Source organism: Pimephales promelas, chromosome 1 (genome assembly GCF_988280905.1).
Source record: "Pimephales promelas chromosome 1, fPimPro1.hap1.1, whole genome shotgun sequence".
In the NCBI taxonomy this organism is placed as follows: Eukaryota; Metazoa; Chordata; class Actinopteri; order Cypriniformes; family Leuciscidae; genus Pimephales; species Pimephales promelas.
The window spans coordinates 29,281,239-29,299,909 of record NC_142769.1 but is presented as its reverse complement, the minus strand read 5'-3'; the positions used below and the strand labels follow the sequence as shown (position 1 = coordinate 29,299,909).

The 18,671-nt window shown below is 36.6% G+C and overlaps 1 protein-coding gene across 2 annotated transcripts; it reads left to right on the top strand.

The window, feature by feature from the left end:
* The first annotated feature begins 1,032 nt into the window (after nt 1-1,032).
* ncapg2 (non-SMC condensin II complex, subunit G2) lies at nt 1,033-18,236 on the top strand. Of its 2 annotated transcripts, none has more exons than XM_039656041.2 (27): nt 1,033-1,258; nt 1,612-1,693; nt 1,999-2,187; nt 2,590-2,704; nt 3,476-3,633; nt 4,525-4,659; nt 4,750-4,844; nt 5,048-5,204; nt 7,048-7,140; nt 7,256-7,381; nt 7,805-7,984; nt 8,462-8,614; nt 8,771-8,993; nt 9,127-9,221; nt 9,597-9,770; nt 9,903-9,973; nt 11,414-11,567; nt 12,038-12,211; nt 13,260-13,370; nt 13,726-13,854; nt 14,349-14,448; nt 14,630-14,823; nt 14,989-15,129; nt 15,443-15,546; nt 15,632-15,732; nt 17,449-17,551; nt 17,678-18,236. In XM_039656041.2, the coding sequence occupies exons 2-27, from the start codon at nt 1,616-1,618 to the stop codon at nt 17,745-17,747; spliced, it is 3,423 nt and encodes a 1,140-aa protein (XP_039511975.2). In that variant the 5' UTR covers nt 1,033-1,258; nt 1,612-1,615; the 3' UTR covers nt 17,748-18,236. The 2 variants fall into 2 exon arrangements, with proteins under 2 accessions (XP_039511975.2, XP_088985535.1); XM_089129409.1 differs by having other exon boundaries at nt 1,237-1,262.
* The last annotated feature ends 435 nt before the right edge of the window (nt 18,237-18,671 follow it).

The following is an 18,671-nucleotide window of genomic DNA, read 5'->3' as shown; positions in this document are numbered from 1 at the left end:
ACCACAGTGAGACAGCCGTGGTTAGAGGTGGATTCAATTTTCAGTAAAGGCAGGAAATGACTGAGGTGCCCCTAACCCCCAATTACTCCCCGGTTGCTGCAGTGAATCTGGTGCCCACTGCTCTAGGTGTCGGTGTCAGTGTGTGTGTGTGTGTGTGTGTGTGTGTGTTTACTACTCATTGCTCCTAAAAATGTGTAACTTGGATGGGTTAAATGCAGAGGACTAATTCCCAGTAGGGGTTACCATACACTTCATAAGAGCAATATTTTCTTAAATCAACAATCTTTTGGTAGTGCAAAATAGAAAGGACAGATTCAAAAGTTGGTTTATTATAAAAAAAAAAAACATTTGACTGTAACAGAAAAGTAGTAAGCGTATAATTGCAATGTATTACAGAGTAACCTTTTTTGTGCCTTTTATTATTGGAGGCTTAACATACAACGTGCATTTGGCGCCAGCTGGTGGACATTAGTTGTTGTAAATTTTAGAGCGGTAAAATAACTCTGCTGACGTTGTGAAATAGTAGTGAGCGTTTGAAGCGTGTAGACAATTAGAAATATTTATGAAGAAGATAGATACGGTTTTAGCATATAGTAGAGATCCTAGGTAAGATTTGTGTGCACTTTATTTAGCGGAGAATATCTCAACTGTTCTAGACTAATGTGACTCCATTGAACAACGTGGGATGTGTGCCAAAATCTCTAACCAGGACGAAAGTCCTGAAAATGACCACATTAATGAGATATTGCCTCATTTGCTAATTTTATTTTATTTTTAAGATAAAGTGTAATACAAAATGTACTTCTCTTAATATGAAGAAACTAGTAGAAATGTATGAGAATTTCTATAAAGATAAAAAAAAAAGTCCCATTCACTTGAATTGTGATATAAGTGTCACCTATTGTGGTCATTTTCAGGACTTTCGTCCCGGTTAGAGATTTTGGCACACATCACATGTTGTTCAATGGGGTCACATTAGTCTAGAACAGTTGAGATATTCTCCGCTAAATGAAGTGTATACAAATCTTACCCAGGAGGACCTAGACTATAGAGATGAAAAAGACCAGACATTCTCTGAGAAGACCAAACAGGAATCCAGTACATTAAGACAGTTCATCTCCACAACAGCAGATGGCACTGTCTGTCTCATCAACACGACGAGGACGAAAAACATTACGCCTGCCTGACGTCATGACGCCTCCTTAACTTTGAGCGGGGAAATATTGAAACGGACTCAGCGGTTCTCTGAGGATCTTCTGTATGTAAACAAACTTGTTTTACAATCTATGATTAAAACTAACAGGTTTAAGCTGACGGAAAAAATAGATATTTACAATGTGCTGTAATATGTGCTGATATAGTAGAAATAATGTTGTTAAAAACTAAAGCTTTAATGTTAACGTTACCTGTCGTCAGTTTAACTTTGGTTTGACATGTAACGTTAACGTTTGGAGGAAGAAACTGTGAAGTTAACGTTAGATTACTATTGCGTACATAACTGTAGCCTTACCCTGTGCACGGGTAACGTTTATAACATAAACTTATAGATCAGTGTTACGGTATGTAAGTTAGTAACTTAAGTGTGCTTCTGTTCTGTCTTATTTTTTTCAGCGAAATGTCGAAACGAAAGCAGTTCCTGGACTCGGTCCATCATGAGCACGTCCAGGATTTTCTGAACTTCATCAGATTACATGTGAGCAATGTTTTCAACGCTCACTGTCAGTGTCACAGAATAAGATATTTTTAAAAGTATGCCAAGGTTTACTTGTTTTTCACTAGAAAATGTATATTACATTGTGTAAATTACACTGGATACATGTTTGAAATATGAGAGCAAAATAACAAACAAGAAAGACCTTTCTGACTAATGATGCTGTTATTTAAAGTATAGAACTTACTTGGCAATGAAATCAGGGATTCAGAAAGAGCTGAAAAGAGCCCAGTGTTAGCCCAGCCTATTATATGAGGTCATCGTGTTCACTGCTGTTTGTCTTGCAGAAGGATGGAGCAGATCCGTTTGACCTGGCCGAGGTTTTGGCGGAGCTGCAGAGGAGTCAGAGGCAGGAGTTGTGGGAGAAACAGTTGAAGTTACTGCAGCACAGTCTCACTGCTTACCCTGCAGAGCGCTGGATCACTGGGGCTGAGGAGGACGCGGGCGACATGGAGGTGGAGATCTCTGAGGAACAGGTCAGTCTGCTAATGGTTTGTTAGAGAGAAAACCAAGAGCCTTTTGGTAACATGTCAAAATGACGGTTAACGTGATTTCACCAAGTTCACCATGTTCCTGGATCAACACCTTTGTTGGTCCTGGAAAAAAAACATTTCAATCAACCAATCAGATTTGACAAGTTTTCAGTTAATGTCAAGATGCTTCTACATTAGTGTTATTCACCTATCATTTCCTTCTGATTTTAGTGATAACTTATGAGTTTGGTTAGGTTTAGGAGTGGGATAGGATTAGGACTACATTTTCAGAGAGGAATGTTGTTCCTGGATCAACAAAATATGTTGCCCCAGGAACATGTTTGTCTTGGCAAAATCATTGTGACAAAAAATGATTGGTAGTTTTTTGTTCATGTTTCCTTTCAGATACAAACCATGGCAGTAATAGAGGGTGTCACCATTGTGTCTACGGTCTCTGTAGACATTTTGCAGGAAAATGACACTTATACTTCTCTTCTCAACTGTGCCCAGATGCTAAACTGTAAGTACTTAAATGCCTTGTTTCACAGACAGGATTTAAATTAACCCAAGATTAGACCTTAGTTCAATTAGAAATTTAATTAGCTTTTATAAATGTGGCTTAGAAAAAAAAACATTACTGATGCATACCTTGAGATAAAACAATGGCAGCCGCAGTGACATGTGAGCAGTAAGGTACGAGAGGCTGTGCTGTATTGTGAATAAATAACGGGTGAAGGGCGTTCGTGTCGTGCCTGCAACCCCTTCAGCCGTTACTTATTCTCGTTACAGCACTTGCCTCGAGAACCTTATTGCTTTTATAAAACAGTTACCACACAATAAAAATATTAAAGAAAAAAAATGTATTAATGCAACTTTCATGAGGTCAAATCACTAAAAGTCTTCCTTCCGCAAAAAAAAAAAAAAAAAACAAAAGTCCCTGACTGTGAACTGCAACGACGTTTCAATGTGTAATATGCATGAAAGCTCAAATAAAAACAACATAGGAACTTCAGTGTTGCGCAGTGATAAATAGAACCGTTTGGTGAAGCGGTCATAGCTGAGTTTGATCATGAATAAAACACAGCTATTGACCAATCGGAATCAAGGATTTGAACTAACTGATTTATAATTATAGATTAAAGACAGGCCATTGCAGGTTTGATCATATATTTCATAATAGCCATTTCCCATCACCAGTTAAACACTTGAAAATTAAATGTGTTCATAATTCAAAATATTTTTCTTAAATGGTTATAGAATGTATGTCCTCCCATGTTGTCTTTTTCTCCAGGTATAGAGAGTGCTTTGCCACTGTCACACACACCCCTCCAGCAGGCTATTCATTGGCTGTTTGAGTGCTGGTGGAGGAAGGATCTACAAGGAAAAGAGGAGCTTGGTTGGACTGCTTTCCTTGTCTGTTTAGAGAACACTGTTACACTTGATAAACCGGTACTAGAATTTCTTTATATGATTTATTACCAGAAAGATATAACATTATTATATTAACTAAGGGTGTCACGATTTTAAATCGAAATCGACCGAAATTAATTCACAATCTCAAACTTCAAATTAAAAAAATGTAATAGTCAATGCTGCCACTCCCCCATGTCACGTCTGGTCGGCGTGCCGATCGGGAAAAAAAAAAAAAAAAAAAACGCGTGTTGAAGTGCTGCGAGTCAACCTCCTCTAACTTAGCTACAGCCAGTCAAAAGACAGCATGGCAACTGCAGATGCAGGTGACCCATCGACAGAACTTGAACCCCCTCCTCTTTCATTGAAGTCGCCGGTGTGGAAGTGTTTTGGATTTCCAGTGAGTTATGGAAATTTCGCGCTTCAAATAAGCCACAGTTTGCAAACTCTGCTATGTGTCTGTGCCATATTCTTCCACTGGCAGCACAACTAACATGGCAGGGCATCTCCGCAGGCACCACAAAACATAGATTTATTTGTTAAACCAACAACTGTTTGTTTGTTTGTTGTGTGAACTTGAATGACTTCTTCTGTGAAGAAGAATGCAATTACAGAAGAGAAACTATGGTAAGTTATTTGTTTCCAATTGACTAAAGATATAAGTTATTATATTACAAGCACTTTTGTTTTAAATTTGACAATGTAGTGTGGTACATTGCGAACAAAGTTCAGATATTATATTGCATAAAGTCTAGTCTAAAAATGGCATAGCAACCTGTGCTTTAAAAAAAAAAGTAAAAATCGAGAATCGAATCGTGACCTTTGATTTGGAGAATCATGACACCCCTAATATTAACGTGTATCATTTGATTGATATAATTTTCTGTATTGTAGATGAGCAGTGTTGATGCTTTTTGGGTGTGTATCCAGGTCAGTGAGCTCAGAAGACTCTGTACTCTTCGAGAAGTGCTTCTCAGTGTGGACTTTGCATCTGAAAGAGGTCAGCAGGTCATTGATCCACTGCTCCAGTGCTTCTTCAGGGCCTCTCATATCAAACAAGAAGAGGTTGGTGAATATGTTTGTGGGCTCATGAGTTTGAGACATTATTTTCTGCTGGAGTTCATTTTATATAACTGTTTATTGCTCATTTTTCAGGGGAAACGGTTCCTTGCCTTCCTCTTTTCTTGGGACGACAACTTCATTCGGATGATTCATGAAACTATTAAGAATCAGCTGCCGTTTTTCCCAAAGTATTTCATGCACTCATGACCTCTTGTTTTATAATGCTAAAAAAGGCACTCAGTATTTTTTTTTTATATTATGTGACGGTTCTGTAATAACCTTCACATATCAGACAAGCAGTATTAGTGTGGTGTCTGCAGACTGTTTGATCTGCTATTTCTTTTGATCCTCGTGGTTATTCTTTTTTCTTGTTTTTACACTATACCTGCAGAACTCTGTCTGTTCATGTGGCTGAGATTTACTTCAGAGCATGGAGGAAAGCATCAGGTCCTTCTCTGGAGGAGATTGAGTCCACCTGCATCCAGGACTTAATGCAGAATGCTCTGTTACTTCACAGAAACTCACCTGTACACAGCAAAGTCAGACAGGTCAGAAACCACATATCCTCTTTATTACATTGAAGTAGATCATTCAATTTAGGTTGTGAACGTATGAGTGTTCAAAGATTTCGAGTCAGTAACATGTTTTAATGTTTTTGAAAGAAGTCTCTTCTGCTCAAGGCTGCATTTATTTGATCAAAAAATATTTGATCATTAATATTAGTGTTATATACTATTATTATATAATTTTTTTTAAATATTATTAAAATAACTTTAATGTATTTTAAAATATCATTTATTGCTGTAATTAGACCTGGGTTGACATTGATTCATTAATTTCAGTTGATCTTTATTTTGATGAACCAAATTTGATTTTTCCCAAGATCAGTCTTTTAGTCTATGCTGTTTTCAGTTATTTGTTGCATGCACCTCAACCAAAAATTGCAATTAGCTTTGTGCTTTTGATATCAAACAAAATCTCAGCTCTCAATTTCATCACAAGATTCAAACAATAAATCATTGTTTTTGCATTCTTAGCTTGATTAGATCAAACAAGGTTTCATTTGATTGCTGATTATGATTATTTGTTTGAACTTTAGCCAACAGTTTGGTTGCCTTTAATATTATTGTTATGTACCAACTGACAAAAACTGGCATAATGTGCCTGAATTGAATCAAGATCAGAATGAAATCAAATCAAGAGATTGTCAGCATCATTACTCCAGTCTCTGGTGTCACATGATCCTTTAGAAATCATTCTAATATAATGATTTGGTGCTCAAGATACATTTATTATTATTATCAATGTTTAAAACAGTTGTGCTGCTTAATATTTGTATGTCAATCATTTTAAATGTTTTTGTGGTCACTGTTTGATAAATTTGATTTGATTTACTTTATTAATCCCTCAGTAGAAATGTATATGTCACAGCAGCACAAAATACAATAAATAAATAAACAACTTACACAACAACAACAAGTCTTGTTCTCAAATATCAATTTTTCAAAGCATTACTATGATTATATACGACCATCATCTGTATCATCTTATATAACACTGATTAAAAAATATAATTGCACTTGGGAAAAAATACTTTTTAAAATATTATTTGTAGCACTGTGAATTAATTAATCTTGAGCTGTGGGTACTCACAAAAGCTTGAGATATTTCATTAAGAGGATGACAGTCATGATTAATTATAAGAGAAAGTTTCCCAATCATTGTATCCTGCATTATCTCCTCTAAAGTGGGTAACACACTCCCCACGACAGAGCCTACCTTCTTAATGTTTATTTAACTTATTCTTCTCCTTTTCCAACAGTCCCCCTCGCCAACATGTGATAGAGTAAAAAATCACAGATGAGACTACAGAGTCTTAAGTGTCTTAAGTAGCAATGTCTTAAGTAGCACCTGACGCACCCCAAAGGATCTCAGTCCTCTTAACAAATCAATATGACTCTGACCCTTCTTATAGACATATATCATATTATCAGACCAGCTGAGCTTGTTGTTCAGATATACACCCAAATACTTGTAAGTTGTTACAATCTCAACTTCTGACTCTCTTAAATTTACTGGTACCGCTTTCTGAAAGAAGTCTACTAAAACCAACCACTATTCCCTTCGTCTATTTCCCTGTTTTTATCAAACCAGTCCACAAAACTCTTTATTAGCTCCCTATATTCACTCTCATCGTGGTGCTTAATACAGCCAGCCAACTATTACAAAATCATCTGAAAATTTCTGGAGATGACAAGATTTTGAATTATACTGAAAATCCGATGTATAAAAAGTGAACAAAAATGTTGCAACTTGAACAGATAAATTAGTGATTGAATTTAAAACCATTCTTCACGGAAAAATAAAAATTGTCACTGTCCCTCTTTTTAGGTCCTTACTTATTTCCACAAGCAGAAGTTTCGCGAGGGAATTGATGAGATGCTGCACAGACTTTACAAGCCAATTCTGTGGAAAGCATTAAAGGTAGATCAAAAAGAAGTGTTGTTTTATTGTTTTAAAAATGCTGTTCTTTGAATGAATGCCTCAATGAAATATATCACCTTGTTAATTTGGACATGTTTCTAATCATTGTAAACAGGCCACTAATGCTGAGGTCCGTGCCAATGCCACACTGCTCTTTACAGAGGCTTTCCCCATCCACGACCCCAACATGAGCAGTGAGATAGTTGACCAGGCTGTTCAGAATCAACTCAATTTACTGTTTGTATGTCAACAGCTGATTCCATTTTGTATTGTTATGCATTATTGATATTTTGTAAGATTGAAGGATTTATGTAAAGGAAGACTAACCTTTGTTCTTTTAGATTCTCTCTGATTGGGTATGGGGGCTTTCTTTGCAATTACAGTATCATGGTTAATGTAGTTTTTTACAAGGAATTCCACTGTTATTTAAAAAAATGTTGAAAAGTTGAAATGATGCATTCTATTGGCTTAAAAAAACACAGCAACCTGAGAATGGTCTGTCTTTTAACGATTTTGATGTTATTGTTAAAATCAGTTCCCCTGTGGAGAAAATAAATTGGATTTTTACTGCCAGAACCCGACTGTTGCACTCAATAGCAGTCAACAAAAAATATATCACTAACTTATACCGCTATGATCAAATTTTCTCTTTGTGTCTCTATAGGCTCTCCTTGATGACCCCCAGCCCCTTGTGCGTTCTTCAGCAGTGCTCGGCGTTTGTTCTGTCCTGGCTCGTTGCTGGGAGGTCATACCCTCCACGGTCATCACTGACCTCCTGGAGAAGCTCATCCTGCAGCAGGCTAATGACACAAGCTCTCCAGATGTCCGCTGCTCCGTCTTCATGGTAAAACCCCTGACTGTCTCTCAGTCACTTGAGAAAAATGATCAGAGAGGGAGAGATAGGGAGCAATTGCTCGGCATCTTTCCAGTTTTGCAGTAAAATGCAATTTAAAGCCATTTATAGCTTGAGGAAGGACACTGTCTTCTGCTCTGTGATTTCAGTCTAATTTTTTAGTTTAAAAGCTTTAAATTAAAAGGCTTTTTAGGGGAATTGCCATACCCAATCATTAATTTATAGTTCAGAGGTTAGCAGTGCTTACGAAATCATTTTAACCTGAAAGTTAAATTAAATGAATATGTTCACAATTAATTTGATCTTTTTTTTCTTATAATGTTTAGGGACAAAATTATAGTTTTAAATAGCTTAGCGGCAGTAAAATACTAGCTTCAATTTTTGTGTAATGAGATGGAGAACTCAGCATGGTCTATATATTTTTCATAATTTTTTGTGCATGACTAAGCCTGTTTGTTTGCTCTGCAGTGCATGTCTATAATTCTGGATAACAGTTTAAGCCATCCACTCATGGAAAAACTGTTGCCTGCATTGAAGAGTAGCCTCCATGACAGCTCTGAAAAGGTGCGTGTTGCCTTTGTGGGCATGCTCCTCAAGATCAAGGGTGTACGGGCAGCCAAGGTAAGAGTTTACACCTAAATGTATTTTATTGGTATTATATGTCACATTGTTTGATCTCTCACTAAATATGATGCCTTTAATTAAGCTGATGTTCATTTAAACAAAATATTTGTGTGTTCATTTATGCCTATTCTTTCACTCCTTGTTATTCTACAGTTTTGGAAAGTTTGTACCCTGGAGCACCTTCTGGCTCGTTTGGAGATGGACTCTCCTCCTGTCTCTAAGCGAATTGTCAATCTCCTGTTTAACTCATTCTTTCCAGTCAACCAACCAGAGACTGTCTGGTGTGAGAGATGCGTCACCCTGATTCAGACAAACCCTGGAGCGGCTCGCAAATTTTACCAGCATGCCTATCTGTACACAGCTCCCGCTAATATAGGTTAGATTGCTTTAGATACCCCAGTAAGCTTTCTTAATGTAAATTCTGTTCCATATTGTGTGCTGTGTTAAGTTACCAGTGTTTGGTTTTGTCATTTGGAAGTACACTAACTCAATGTGCTTTTTCCTTGTAGTCAAGTTAATGCTGGTGATTCGAAAATGTCTGAATGTGTGCATTCAAAATGCAGGAGATGACGAATTTGTATCCAGCAATAAAGAAAACAGCACGGTGAGATTTAATGTACACTACTGTTTTAATGTTTGTGGTCAGTGTAATTTTTGTTTGTTTTTAAAACAATCCTCTTTAAACAATGCTCATTAAGTACAATACAGTAAAAACAGTCATATTGTAAAATATTAATACAATTTAAAATCAATGTTTTCTAATTTAATATATTTTAAAATGTATTTTATTTCTGTGATGGTAAAGCTGATTTTTCAGCTTTAGGGTCACATGTTCCATCAGAAATCATTCTGAAATGCTGATTTGCTGCTCAAGAAATGTTTCTTATTATTACCTAGGGTATTATGGAAACTGCCGAGCAATGATGGGGAACTTCAAACAGCTATAATTAGTAATGCTTATGTTTGTCATTGTCACTAGATGTTGGAGGACGTTCTCTCAGTGCAGGACACTGCCTCCATGTCCAGCCTGCTGGAGATCCTCGTCATTCTGTGGAAAAGTGTTCAGAAATCTCTTATGGCTAACCAAGAGGCCTTCAAGTACACCACGTCAAAATTTGCATCTGTTCTGCCCCAGTATCTAAAAATCTTTCAGGTAAGAGGTGCATTCACACACATGGAACCAAGGGCAATTCAAAGAGCAAAGCTGCACACTGTAATCACATCATTAGAGCTGATGCAATATGGTTGCAACATGAAGCATTTTTCCATGTATATGTGTGTGCAGGAGGAGCGGTGTAAAGCCCCTCTCATTCTTCTAGCCTCTCTACTTCCTGCCACTGCTGTTCCAGCTCTGAGGTTAGTAGGACTCTCCCCTTGAACAACCCCTAAATGCAGCTCACATTGTTAACTCTTTCCCCGCCAGCGTTTTAAAAAAAAGTTGCCAGCCACCGCCAGGGTTTTTGACGATTTTCGCTAAATTTTAATGCCCCACTGAATATTTTCTTCCATGAATATATGAAGATGATGTATATAAAAATAAAGATCTGAGCCTCTGCTTTTAGGCAAAAAAAACTTTTTATTTTATCTTTATTTGTTCTTTTTTTATTGCCTCTTAAACAGAGGTAGGGTTTGTCAAAAACACAACATTTTGGACAAAAAAACTGAGAAAAAGGTATTTTTATCAAACAAGTGCATTTAAAAGCAGAATACATTCAGATGTTGTTTCCTTCATATATAAAACTTTCCAAAATAAATTAAAAACATAAATAAATGTAAAATATATCAAATTTCCCAGGATGTAAGGGAAATGTAACTTTTGCAATAAAACTTCTGCCTCTGCCTCTCTGTATTCTACCTGTGAATAATGAATAATTGGAATTACAATAAACAGGCCTAGACACACACACACAAATACATATTACAATGTGGTAAATGTGCACAAAGAGAGAAATAATTTGACAATTACACCTTCATATTTAGACAGCCACATAAATGCCTGCACACACACATAAATATTATAGTGTCATAATATTATACGATCTATCTGCGGCACGTCCATGGCTAGAACTTTCTGTGACATGTGCATCTCTCTCACTGACTACTTCGTCCCGATCAGATTCAGAATTATCAAATAAAGAGTGATCGGACTCCGAGTCCATTAACCTCCAGTACTTCAGCCATATACCTCTGCATTGTCTGTCTGATACATTCTCACTGCTCCACTGTTTGAGACGATTGCAATCTGTTTCTCTGATCAAAGAGTTGCACACTCATTCAGAACATGCGCGCGGGTCTTCCTTACCGTATACCACCTAAAACACGGATACCCGGAAAATTCCGTGTTTGGCGGGGATGCGTTTTTTCATTAAACCCGGAAAATTCCGTGTTTGGCGGGGATGCGTTTTTTCATTAAACCCGGAAAATTCCGTGTTTGGCGGGGAAAGAGTTAAATGGCCCATTGTAAAGGAATAGGGCAGCCAAAAATGAAAACAGATTCTTTGAGAGATAAATTTTCTCAAATGTCATTTTTTGGGGAAACTTCCTGCAAAGAACAGTTTGATGAAGAAAAGAGCTTTTCAAAACTTTCTTTCCTGCTGAGCGTCTTAACACAGTTGGCATGGTGTCTCAGCCATTTCTCCAGAACAGCAGGTTGGCTGCAGCAAATGCCAATTCTGATTCCCATTTGATCCGAAAGACGTCCTTTAATGCTGGTGGGATTGAATGTGTTTTCAAGGCTTTAGAGCGATCTGTAGGACAGTCTGGGTGTACTCCATGATTGTGTGTTCCTCTCTGCAGGAGTAAAGTGATGTCTCACTTGAGGAGTTTGAAAGCCGGCACCGCTGTGACGGCATACAGTCAGTCGGTGGAGTGTCTCTGTAGCTGGGGGCAGATCAGTCATATTGTGGAGCTGATAGAGAACTGGCTTACGGAGGCTGCGCCTGTAAAAGAGGTAAATGTTGTGTAAACTGTCCTTTTCCATGTTTCTCGACTAACATTTAAGAGCACTGACACTAGTGCTTCCAAGTTCTAAGGATGGTGGCACCAGCATCTGATTTGGTAGCACTGGGATGGTGGGAGGGAATGCATATTTACAGTTACTTGAGTTGACAGTAGCAGTAGCTTGAGCTGGGAAGCGGATATTAAATATATTTTCATCTAAAAAAATAAACGGTAACATCTGTGTAAAAAAAAAAAAAAACAGCCTAATTTTTAAAGGGTACAATTTAAATATGCTGACTGAGTTAGGACTCCACAGAAATGGCAGCACTTATCAAATTGGATGTGGCACTAGTGCAACCTCTAACAAAATTCAGTCAAACCAGAAGGAAAAAAAGATTGCAGTCTAGAGCCCTTTTGTGGGGGGTTAATTAGCTGTTTATGGTGCTTTTATATCCCCTATGATCATTCTCTAATCAACAGGGTGATGAAGATACGACGGGCAAAGTGCATTTTGATGGGCTAGAAGAGTCAAAGCCAGATCTGGGCTTGGACTATCTGGATTATCTTCTCCTGCGCCCTAAAACACGAGACTGTCTTCTCACGCTGCCGCTGGATCAGATCAGAGCGCTCCAGAAGGCCCTCAACAAATGGAAGGTACCTTAAGCCCCGTTCACGCCACCAGTGACTTTGTCGCTGTATGTACTGTGAAGTCGCTTGTGGGTGTTTATGTCTAATGTTATTGGTTGACTGCACGTCTGGCCATATCTATATAAAATACCATCACAAGTGATGTATAGCCTACAACTATATACTTTTAATTTGACTAGGAACTAGGCTCAAAAGAAACAGTAAGCTGTTGGGAGAGTTTTTTTTTTTTTTTTTTTAAATCTTACCACAGCAGTGTTCAGTGGATTAAATAATTTACTAGATTAACGATTGATCAATCAACAAATTAAACTCACCCATACCATCATAAATTACTAAAACATTCAAATTTGACAAATAATACATTTTCTTGTCCCTTATATCAACATAACGCAGGGGAAACTGTATGAAATGGAAATGAACTGCAGCAGTGCGAAATTTGCAGCATAAAATTACAACACTCGAACCATAAATGAATTAAACCCACTGAGACTGTCGACAGTTTCTTTTACATGCATCATTTTGTCATATCCATGTATGTGGTTACAGGCAAATCATATAAAACAGTGAAATTGTCCTCAAACTTTTCTTGTTGCTTGACAGGCCCACATTCTGTCGCCAACGGTCACTGTTGCTTTGAAATGAATGGAATCATGGCGGTCACTGGCGGTGTGAATGGGGCTTTAGACATGAGGTTTAATTATTACCATAGAGAATCGGTGCAAGCATACTCGTATTGCGTGTCATGTAATTGCTGTCATTTATTTACAAAGTAAACATAGTAATTGCAAAGTTTTCAGCAGTCTTGCTTTGAAGATATAGTGGTGCAAGGAGTTTTTATATTAATAAAAACTCCTTGCACTTATTATATTAATAAAAGCACTGTGATTAGAGAAGTTTCTTTATACACAAGGGAAGTTATGTTTACTGAGATTTAGATTTTTTTTCTGCCTCTACCTAAGGAAATGTAGTTTTTAGTTTCTTTTTTTCTGAACTGAATCCATAATGTACCTTTAATTCAGAACTATTGTGATTGCTCTTTTGTTTATTTGTCCAGTCGCTGCTGTTCTCCTCTCTGAGTGGATCAGAGGTCAGCGTGGCAGTCATTGAGACAGCGCTGAGAGCTTTTATCTTCCATGGCAGACTCAGTATCCACCTTCAGCACAAAGTGAGTATATAGCCATAACCACATTGCATGAGCTCTTTGTGTCCTTTACACACTAAACAAAGCAATCATTCACTGAACACACTTAGACAAATGATGTTATTAGGATGTGAAGAGAGGTTTAAGAGAAAGTTGTATCTCAGTACATAAATTCTCAAGTACTGTGGTGACATGACACAAATCCATTTCAGCAGTTGAAGCAGGTCACAGGATCTCAAGCCAGTACTACTGTTTTGACGTTCTGTGCTGAACTGTGCAAATGGTTTGCATTATAGACATAACTGAGATTTCATGAACTACAGATGCTCTGTAAGCTCACTTTTAGATTGAACAAATAAAATGGTTTCTGATCCTACAGTACCCAGAGGAGCGAGAGTTCCTCAAATCCCTGGAGCATTCTGTGTCCTGGGTGGAGAAGAGAGTCCTTCCTTTCCTGTCCAACTCCAGCAGTGAGCAACAGCTGTCTTTGAGCAAGAAGACAGTAGAAGTGAGTGATGATCAGTGTGAAAATAGTTCTTTTATTATTTTTTTCTTTTGGCAATTTTCTTGGACAAATTTATCACTGATGTCTCATTTTATTTAACATATGTCAGTAAGATTTTTTCTATTCATCGAAGAATCCTAGAAAAAATGTAGCGTGGATACTAAGCAAAATTACTAAGCAGCACAACTGTAACAACATTGATAAGAATAAGAAATGTTATTGAGCACCAAATCAGCATACTAAAATGATTTCTGAACACTTATGTGATACTAAAGACTGGAGTTATAGCATCTGGAAATTCAGCTTTGGATCACAGGCAACAATGTTATAATATGAATATTAAAATAGAAATCATTTATTTTAAATTTTAGAAAAAATAAAACGCGACTCTTATTCCTAAAAATATCCATTGTTTCTCAATTTTACAATGAATTGTGCAGACACATGCTTTTTCATTATATTCCTTTGATTTATTTCCCCTCTTGTGTCATTGCCAGAGTTGTTTAACAGTGTGTACGGATGTGCTGCGGGTTTCTGTAGGAGACAGTGATTTCAAACACCACTTATTGCAGCACATTGCCTCTCTACTGCAGACGGGTGAGTACTTTTAGTATTCATGCTAAGCCTGGGCCCAGTGATAGTTGCATAAATCTGTCCTTTTTTATTTTGATAAATGTACTTCAATCAAGATGATGCAAGAGGTTTGACCCCTTCATGCTTAATTTTACAATAACATGTTTTATTTATCACAATTGTGTTCGTATGTGTGTTCATATAGAGAAAGGATATACATGCATTCCTCATGTACTTGCTCTGCTTACTGAGGTGGCACTGGGCTGCCTTTCCCATAAGGCTGAGGGGCAGGACGATCAACTGTTTCTCACTATAATTCGCATTTTGACCAACATCTTCCAGAAAGTTGTGGAGATCATAGCACATCGACTGCGTAAAGACAAGGAAGAGGGTCAGGAGGTGAGTCCTTTGATGAGAGACTTTAAAGTCTTCCTCTAGCACTTGGATGTGTTTACCAAACCTTTGTGCACCTGTACTTATTTAAACTGATTTTAGTTCAGATTTGGCTGACATTTCTGCCTGACAACATTTCTTTCTAACACTTCATTTCAAAATGCCTTTTAGCTGTGTTGCTCTTCTGAGGAAGCTCTCCATGAGTTTCTGCTGGTGACTAAGTTTGCAACTGAGAGGTCAGAGTTTATCACAGGAGTTTTCTCATCTCTCTGTGCCGCAGTTATTATTGATATCAGCCGCACCTTGCAGAAGGTAAATCTGCTAATAATTTATTTTTGTATTGCTGGTAGTGTGATGTTTGGGTGGCATTTCTTCCTTGTCTTTGTAATTGAAACATTTGTTGAGCTTAATGCAATAGCATTTCTTCTTTTTTTCTCGGGGGAAATGTTTGACAAAATGACTCATAAAAAATAATTGTTTTGTTCTTGAGACAAAATAAAACCACAAACAGCATGGAAGAGCTGTCTAAAGCCATGTAAAAAAAATAAGTAAAAGGATAAAATAAACCATTTGAGACACTGTAGAATGAATGTAGAAAACGGCAATTTAATGTTTCTACATGCAGATCTCTCACGTGGAAGAGGTGTTGACACCAGAGACAGTAAATGACCTTCCACGTCTTTCGTACACCATACTCAAAGTGACGCTCAGATCTCCTGCTGTTACCAGGTAATATGAAACACCAGCTGGAACTAAAATCCCTGTGTTTTTACTTAAATTGAACATTTCTGATTGATTTTCTGGTATGTTCCAGGTTTTTTCTGGCTGAAATGAGCTCCTCTATAGAGTCAGAGGCCATCGATAGTATCACACAATGGGCTGCAGTTACACACATTCTTACCATCCTCAAACAATGTGAGTTTTTTTTTTTTAACTCTGGTCATTTTTAAAGGTATAGTTCTAAACATAATTCCATAAATCATAACACCTGTAATGTTGCCTGGATCATAATCATACACCGTTCACTCGTTGGTCAGAGGAGAACTGGTTCCGTTTCTCCCAAGGTTTTTTTTCTCTATTCTGTCTCTTGATGGAGTTTTAATTCCTTGCCGCTGTTCCCTTTGCTTTTGCCTTGCTTAGTTGGGCAAATTTAATATTCAACAATATTATTGATCTGCTTATCTGAAGGTGGACAATGATGTAATTTTCATCTAGAAACAAATTTTGTTTTATTATTTTCATGTTATCACTGTGAAGCTGCTTTGATACAATCTGTATTGTAAAAAGCACTATATAAATAAAGGTAAAAGCACTATATAAATAAAGCACTGTGAAGCTGCTTTGATACAATCTGTATTGTAAAAAGCACTATATAAATAAAGATATAAATAAACAACTGTGTAAGTACACTGAAATTACGGTGTACATTTCTGTAATTATCGTGTACTTCCGTGTAGGTATAAGGGAACAATATGTTAAGTTTTGGGTAATAAAGGGGTAACAAGCACCACTTTAATTTACAGCCCGCAGGAGTTACACTTACCCTGTAACTACACAGAACAAGAGGGTAACAAACGCTACTTACAATGTAGCAATACGAATCAACACTATTTGCACTGTAATTACAGAGAAAGTTACTGTTATCAAAAAATAATATTAGTAATACTGTTATTATACAGTATATTTGCCCTTACATGTAAGTGTCATTGCAATTCAATGGGATAAGGTAAGTACTAATTACCACATGGTACGGTCTAAATGTGATACATTTTATAAACAACAGACGTACAATTTTTGCCTGGAATATATTAACAGAATAGGTACCTGTTATTTTTTAACTAATTAAATAATTTGCAGGCTGTATATCTGTTTGTTACCCCTTTATTACCCCAAACTTAACATATTGTTCCCTTATACTTACACGGAAGTACACTATAATTACAGAAACGTACACTGTAATTTCAGTGTACTTACACAGTTGTTTGCGGGTCATAAAATAAAGTGTTACCACAATTTTGTTGGAATCACTTTCAGATTCAGGGCTTAAAAATCTTTCTTTCTTTCTTTCTTTCTTTCTTTCTTTCTTTCTTTCTTTCTTTCTTTCTTTCTTTCTTTCTTTCTTTCTTTCTTTCTTTCTTTCTTTCTTTCTTTCTTTCTTTCTTTCTTTCTTTCTTTCTTTCTTTCTTTCTTTCTTTCTTTCTTTCTTTCTTTCTTTCTTTCATAAAAATGAAAAGAATGTTAACAGCCAATCAGAATCCATCCTGCTTTTAGAGCTTGAGCATTTAAAGCGGCAGAGGACAGAACTGCAGCACAACATGATGTACGCTAATGTAGATCTCATTATAGTGATCTTTATAGTTATCGCCCTTGGTGTCAAAACACCACAATTTGATAGTAAAACTTTAAGCAGTTTATAGAAATTTATTCCACTAGACATTCTGAAACACGTGTGCTATCACAATTCATTTTACACTATCCAGTACTAAACCATCCAACAAGTCCAGTTGAGTTGTACTTAGAGAAGAAACATAAATTATATTAAGTTAGACTTGGTTTGACTTGTTTCTGTGATATAATCCTATAAATACATGATTATAGTTCATTTTTACTTTTCTGCTTTGTTTATTACAGCTGATGCATTTGTTGTGGAGTTGAAGGAAATTGCTACATCTGTACGCAGACAAATACAGAACTTTTATATCTTATCTGCAGAAAACTCTGACAATATACAGAGGTAAAAAAAAAAATTGTCATATTGTGAAAGCATGCTGTCTGTGTCCTACAGTATACAAAATAATAGATGTATAACTGTTAATGTTGCTTTGCTCTTTTTTTTTTTCCCCTCTCAACTCCCCCTTAGGACCATCTATGAATCCACTATCGTGATGCTGAATGACATCTTAAATCCATGCCAACAACCAAGCAGTTAAAGGGGCAAGCTAATAGTTAAGAGCCTTTGCATACTCCCACAAAATTCACTTTCACTTTTTCAAAAGTTCAGTTTTCTTTTTCTCAACTGTATATTGTGTTGCATGTTTTTCACTCTCTACATATGGATGGATTTGATATACAAGGGCCTTCACTATATAAGTAAGCAAGACTTCCATAAAACATCTTGGTTCACTAAAAGCGGAGCACATTTTGTAGTTTTAAACAGTTGTTCTTGTATTGCAGATAATTGTTGGTTAAAATGTTCTCAAAGGCTTTTATTTTATTTTTTAAAACATATCAGTGAATCTGGTATGTCTTAAAATAAGATTATTTATTTCATCAAGGTGTCTTTGATTAAATATCTCCCTCCTATTTACATATTTTGTTATCCTTGTGACATGTTGTCAAAAATTATACTTCTTTTTATAAAAATTCATACTTTTTTCCTATGAAACCGTAGAAATGTCAATAAAGTAGTAACTCAATGTGTTCTGAGATATTGATATATGTTTGAAAATTTCCCTAATCTGAGGTCTATACAGTATCCATCTAAAGTCATGGTTTAAAATAAAGAAAAAGCACATGAAAATTCAGATAACTTGTGAAAAAGCTGTGTTGCTTGTTTGAACTTTAACATTACTGTTTGGGTGGACTGTCATCTTCTGTTTCTACAGTGACAGGATTACTCTTACATTACTCTTTTTCTCCATTTTGATTTCTGCTTGGATTTTGTTTCTTCTCATAATGGCGGGAATACTTTCACACTGTAATGCACTATTAAAACTACGACCCCGGTTTTAATTAATCATGTCAGCTTAAAAAGTGTGCATGTGTCAATCGACATTTAGTCTTTCCTTATCAGTCCACAGCTTTAACTTTCTCTGGTTTTAATGGGTTGTTCTTTTAATATGATAGATTATGGC